Genomic DNA, 6,538 nt, shown 5'->3' with positions numbered 1-6,538 from the left:
CTGAGTCCTCCCACTGCACAACGAGGTGGGACAGAAGATGGAGACCATAGGGGAGCAAGAGCCATGAAGACAAGCCAGAAACTGAGGCTTCAAACATTGCTGTGCTGAGCACCAGATGCTGTCCCCAAAACAGGGTTACTTGCAGTCCTCTTCAGTGAGATCGATATTTAGCCTTAATTAAAACCAACAGAACATAAACGTCAGGAGGTGTGGAGGCTCCAGAGAAATTAACAGGAGCAGCCCCCTCTTTTTCCTAGAGTTACTTAAGCTAGTGTTACTTTATCGAGGCTGACCAGAGCAGCCCCCAGGACCTGCTTCTCCTCCACCAGTCCCAGAGATGCTGCAGCCCAGGACTGAGCAGCTCTGTCCCAGTGGCTCATTTAACCTCTCACCACCTTTTGTGATCCATCCATCCACATTGTAAAAACTGAAATATCCCCCACAAGTGCCCATGATCTGTCCACCACCAGGAAGCCATGTCCTCCTGCACGTCCCTGGCCAGAGCCTTGCTTTGCCCACCTTCTGCCTTTGGGGGAAGGTTTGGGGTCTCCTCCCCTCCATACAGAGGCCAGAATTGCTGTGTTGTTGCTGGAGGGGCAGGGGAGGAACCCAGCCTGGCACCCAGCCTTCACCCCAGTGAAGAGGCACCAGCCTGCTCAGCACCAGTCAGAAGTCCCAGACTAGCAGAACAGCCCCAGGAGCAGCTGGAGGCTGGTATGGGGTGGTTCCTGGCAGCATGGGGGCCATCCCCCCCCCCAGCCAAACAGGCCCACCAGGGAGGCAGCCAGGGCAGACCTGGCAGAGGCAGCTCTGGGGAGGCAGATGTCCCTGGCCACCCACCTGTGGCCAGGAGCCACCTGTGCCCTGCACACCCCTTGTGCTCCCTGGCAGGGCTGAGGGGCTCTGGCAAAGCCAGGCCCCATTTTACAAACCCCACTTTGCCTCCAGATAATGGACAAAGCCTGTGGAGAAGATGCATCCCCACGGCAAGGGGCTGCTTCCTCCTCCTCATCCACGCTGAGCTTGGGGCTGATAAGCCAAAAAGTCAGGACCAGGGAGCATGAGGCGAAATGAGGAGAAAGAAAAGCCAGCCAGGCTCACCTGGATTGGGAAGAGGAATCCCCGAAGGTGCCAGGAGTTACATTTCCCCAGGGACAGGGGTTCTGGGGTCCTGTGCTGGCGCTGGGCACTGACGGCTCATCGGGCTCTCCCCACACGCTTGTCTGCACCGCACGGAGACGACCCTGCTCAAACCCTTCCAAGCACAGCAGGCAAACCCTCATCTTCCACAGGAAAAGAATTATTTTATTAAGTATTTTTAAACAACTACTTAACATTTACTCAAGATAAAAATATGTACAATATCCCACCTTGAAGAAGGCTCCAAAATATAAACACTGTACCTCTCCCTAGAGAAAAACAAAAAATTCTTCTCTTCAAAAAAAAAACCAAGACATCCCAGAAACAAGAATACATTCGTATTTCTCACCTCTTTATGCTCAAGTAGTTATACAAATAATAGACGTCTGAAACGTTTTACCTTTTAATATATTTATATAATATATATATTTATAACAGGATTTTACAAATAAAGGCAACAACTGTATACCAAAAAAACAAAAACCAACGACAAAATAAACGTTAGAACACAATCTGCAATCAAGCATAGTGCATCTCAACAGCTGGTGCAATGGGAGGGCAAACTGAAAATCCGTACAACAGAGCTTCTGGACACGAGGTCCCAAAACCAGTAAGAAAAGACAAACAGCACTGCATTTTGCAGAGAAGTTGTTTGGTTTTGTTTAACAAGAAGAAAGCCAAATTGGACACGATGCTCCTGGCGGAGAAAGACCCTCACGGCTTAACGGGACAAGTCTCAACACCCTAAGCCCTCGTTCTTGAATACAGTGATGTGGGCCAGGGCTTGCCAAGGAGACTAAGGAATTCAGATGCTCAAACCCCACCGGGATTGGACTCCTTTGAAAATCCCAGCCTTTTTTTTAGTTTTTCAAAGGCACTGACAGGGGCACATTCAGCAGGATCGTGCTGGAGACTTGGGCTGAGCTCTGGCCCGGCCGGGCGGCGGCCGGACCCCGCTGACAGGACTCCTCAAACCCTTCTCATTTCCAACAGACCAGACCCAGCAAGACTGTACAGCAGCAGTGGGGGAGAGGCCTGGAGTCAGGTGCAACAAGCAAAGTGATCCTTGGGATATTTTCTCCCCTCCCCAGCCCAAACTAGCAGCTCAAGTTACAGGAAGGGGCGCGTGTTACTTTATTTATTAGATGTACGCCATGTAAAGCTTCCAAGCAGCATCTACTTTTTATTTATTTAAAAAATAAAATTATATATATATATATATATCAGCAAAGGTGTGGGGTAAAACCCGTCTTAAGTCTACCTGACTGTGCGTGACCAACCAGTGACTGCTGCTCTGCTCCTCCTATGCTTTTGGTGGCACTGGTGGCAGGTGACACCAGGGGCGCTGAACCAGCTCACACCACCAGCAGTTGGGGCCATTGCCTCAAAAGCCCTCATGAGAAGTACCGTGTATCTGTGTAGTCACAGCCCCTACCCCAAGCCTGCCCAAAGCAATACTTTTTCACAGCTTTGCAAGACAGTTGCAGCTGACCCCGTCAACTGTTGTTCTGTAGATGCAGAGAGGGAAGGAGGGGAGGGGTGAAGCACAAAACCCTTCTGGTTTTGTTTCCTTTTGGGAATAGTTGTGAGTCGCTAACCTGGGTGCATCCTTCATCCTTCTCCAAGCTACCTGACACGGCAGAGAAAAGGGGATTTAGCTTCCTACGTGCAGTGAACCTCACCCCCACACCTCAGTCCAGCCAATATATAAAAGTTAAACAGTCTTAAACAGGGCACGGGGCCGGGGGGGGGGAAGGAAAAAAAAAAAAAAGTGTCATACTGCTCTTAGTCTTTGGTTTCCAAGTTCAAAGGAGGAATCTGCTTCAAAGCTTGAAGCAGAGCTGAGGAGTCGATAGGGGAATGGGTCGGTACAGGAGAAGGGAGTCTCTGGGGCATCAGCAGAGGTGGGGAGATTTTGTCGGGGTTCATGAACCCCGTAAGTGCTGTGGCAGAGGCCGGGAGGCTGGGGTACAAGACAGGTACAGAGGCTGGGTACCAGCACTTCTCCAGCATGGGCAGGTAGGCTGTAGCAGATGGTGGGATCAAATAGAAAGGCAGGCACAAGGGGGGCTGGTGAGCGTGGGGGCCCAGGAAGCTGCTGGAAGAGCCCATCATGTCAGTGCCAAAAGGGCCCTCATCCTCCGGCGACTCCAACCTGCTCCTCTTGGCCGGCGGGTCCTCAGTCTCTTGCTTAATAGAGCTTATTCTCTCCTGGACAGTGTACTTGAGTTCAGTATCCTTTTTGAAATACTGCTGCTCAGATTTGGAGTCACTTTTCTCCAGCTCCCCCCCGTACCCGCTGTCCGTGTCCGTGTCACTGCCGCTCTGCTCCCCGCTGGAGTGAGCAAATGTCCTCTGGATCACGGGCACACAGTTCTTCCCGTGTCCCTCCACCGCTTTGGTCAAGGAGACAGGTTTCTCTTTCAAGTCCACCATTTTAGGAGGGATGTCTCCAGCCTTGCGGGCAGCTCCGCCCTGGAGCACCTCGGAGGCCATTCGGTGCAGGTGGCTGACCAGCTGGGACGACTTCAGGTCCTTGCTGTTCTCCTGCTTCGCCAGGTATTGCAGCATTTCCTTGGCACACATCTGGAAACCGGATCGAAACATTTCCTGGCTGGAATCAAGGTTTCTTGATGACAGGTCACCTGAGGAAACATTAACAGGGGGAAATTAAAAATTAACAGCGTGCTAAGTGGTTCCATCACTGTCTCCCAGAAGGGCTAGAGGTGATGTTAGACTTGGGTCACAGAACAGCGTGAACAGTGAACGTGACGGTCACCCCGAATTTTGCACCCATCTCTGCAGAAGCACACGTTGTTATTTGAACATCCACCTGTCCACTTTTACATAACAGCTTTTAAACTTCTTTTTTTTTGTTGTTCTGTACATACCACCTGCAGCAGGTGCTGAAGTACGGAGTGAAGGAGTGAGTCAAGCTGGTGCCCTCCCTGGGAAACACCCCGGGGAAGGCAGAGCACACCCTGCCCTTCCCCTCCAGGCAGGGAGCTACTGCAGCACGTCTACCCCCTAGCAGCTCCACCAACCTCGGGTGACTCTGCTGCAGCTCAAAGCTCTCTTGCACTCCCCGTGGCTGTCAGAGCAGAGGAAGGCTCTTCAGAAAAACTAAATTCTACTTTTATCAGATTCACACAAGTGCCACATATGGAAACAGAAGGAGGAAGCACCTCTACAGCGTGATAAGCTGAAACACCAGGTCCCCTCTTTGCCTGCAGGACACAGACTAGCTCATTTATAGAGACCTAAAAAGGTGTCTATATAAACCAGATTTATATGTATTTTCTGAAAAAAAACCAAAGAACAAAACAAACCCAAACAAACAAAACTGTGTTCAATCCAAAGCTCATGAACACGAATTAAATTATTCAAATGGCTTTGGAGAGAACCTTGCAGCAAACCTGGACTTGAAATAAAACTACTTAAAATCCAACTTAATTTCAAAGCAACTCCACAGGGCACACTACACTGACTGCACTGAGAAATGCATCTTTTTTGGCAAAACCTTATAAGCCGAGTGAGAGGAAATGACTGTGATTAAAGGCAAGAACTCCTGTCTCTTCCCTGCTTGGGAACCAAGTGCCACAGCAAAGGCTGCAGGAGAAAGTCCCTCAAGTGCATGCAGGTTCTCACAGGAGACAATTCAAACACTCACCTGCTTGTAAACCGTTCTGCAAAGCAATTATTTTCTGCTGCTGCTGCTCAATCAGATTGGTTAGTGCTTTCACATGCTTCAAGGTGAGCTCCAGAACCACAGCCTTCTCCAAGTGACCTAGAGTCTGGAAGCAAAGGGACAGGTTGGCACCTGCCAGGGGGTCAGCCACGCAGGAGCCTGACGGGGCTGCCAACCTTTCCCAAGTAGCAGAGAAGGGACCGAGGCAGTTTGGAGAACCAGCTTAAAGGCAGAGCCTTGGTCCCAATCACTACAGGATGGGAAAGGACAGTATTCCATGAAAACGAGTTAAAAAGCAGCCTCCAGAAAAGCCTATCACGGAATCCCATGGGTATTTTTGGAGCATAGCTCGAAGAGAAGTATCTTATTAATCTGTTGTGCTGACTCTGCTGGCATCGTGACCCGAGCACGGGGGAATCCACCCGGGGGCTTCTCTGGGCTGACGGCGGGAGGGGGGGGGGGGGCAGGAATCCCGCAGGAATCCGCAGGTGATGAAGCCACTCGAGGGCTCCACTCCCGGGAAAGTTTGGGAAACCTTTACAGCCCCAACGCGTGCAGCCACCACGGCGCACGGGACAAAAGGTGCGGGATGGGGAGGAAGAAAAAGGGGGGGAAGCCCACCCCAAAGCCCCGCTGCCACAGCGGGCACGTCCCGGCGGCGGGAGAAGCCGCTGCCGCGGGCGGCTCCGTCCAGCCCCGCCGGTACCCGGGGACCCCCGCTCGTACCCACCGTCAGCTTGAGGTGCTCGGGCAGCAGGTCCTTCAGCTGGGCGATGCACTCGTTGATCCTGTCGCGCCTCTTCTTCTCGATCAGCCTGTGCGGCAACTTGTAGGTCTCCTGCGGAGGCAGCGGGTCAGCGGCTGCGCGGCCGCGGGGGGCAGCGCTCCCCGCTTCTCCCCTGCCCGTTCCCCCGGGATAACGGCGGGGGGAACGACCCCGGCCCGCCGGGAAAACTTTTTCCTCCCCGCCGCGGGCTGCCGCGCAGCACCCGCTCCCGGTGTAATTTACCTTATTGTCGTCGCTCCTCTTTAACCCCCTCCTGGGCTTGTAAACTTGGTACATGTGCGCGAAGTCCAGCCTGCACGGGGCGAAACGAAAGCAGCGAGATTATCCCCCTGCCCCCCCGCGGGGGGCGGCGGCGGGGCCGCTCCGTGCCCCCCCAGCCCCGAGCCCCTCCGCCGGCGCTTACCCCGGCAGGTCTCCGCTCTCCAGGGCGGGCAGCTTGCCCAGGCAGACGGGGGCGGCGGGCGGGGGGGGCTGCGCGCTGGGAATCCGCTCCATGGCGGTGGGATGCGACGGGGGGTTTTAACGGGGGGCAGGGGGGGGGGAAGGGGGGGAAAAAGCCGGGGACGGGCTCAGGACGGGCAGCTCATGCCTCGGCGGCGAGGGCTGAGGAGTCGGCGGGCGGCGACGGGCCCGGGTTAAATGCGGGCGAGTGGGTGGACGGGAGCGACGTGCGGTACCCTGTGACTGCCGGCACGTCTGGCGGCCCGGGGCGGGCCGGGCCCCCTCCCGCCCCCCGCCCGTCACATGAGCCTCACGTGTCGCCAGCGCCGCCGCCGCCGCGCAACGTGCCGGGGGGGGGGGGGGGGGGCAGGCGGGGCCGCCCCCGGGCACCCCGGGCTGGGCTGGGCACGGGGCTGGGGGGGCAGAAGGGGGGGCAAAGGGGCGGGGACCCCGCCGCAGCATCAACCCCCCCCCCCCCCCGC

General features: G+C 55.0%; 1 protein-coding gene across 1 annotated transcript; it reads right to left on the bottom strand.

Annotated features, from left to right (window-relative positions):
• Positions 1 to 1,284: 1,284 nt before the first annotated feature.
• Positions 1,285 to 6,287, bottom strand: BHLHE40 (basic helix-loop-helix family member e40). Its single transcript, XM_051627769.1, has 5 exons — positions 6,019 to 6,287; positions 5,838 to 5,907; positions 5,559 to 5,666; positions 4,811 to 4,934; positions 1,285 to 3,785 (listed from the first exon to the last, which is right to left on the bottom strand). The coding sequence occupies exons 1-5, from the start codon at positions 6,108 to 6,110 to the stop codon at positions 2,926 to 2,928; spliced, it is 1,254 nt and encodes a 417-aa protein (XP_051483729.1). The 5' UTR covers positions 6,111 to 6,287; the 3' UTR covers positions 1,285 to 2,925.
• Positions 6,288 to 6,538: the final 251 nt, after the last annotated feature.

The sequence above is a fragment of the Apus apus genome, chromosome 9 (genome assembly GCF_020740795.1).
Source record: "Apus apus isolate bApuApu2 chromosome 9, bApuApu2.pri.cur, whole genome shotgun sequence".
Taxonomy (NCBI): Eukaryota; Metazoa; Chordata; class Aves; order Apodiformes; family Apodidae; genus Apus; species Apus apus.
The sequence above is the reverse complement of the archived record's forward strand: the minus strand, read 5'-3'. Positions and strand labels throughout refer to the sequence as shown.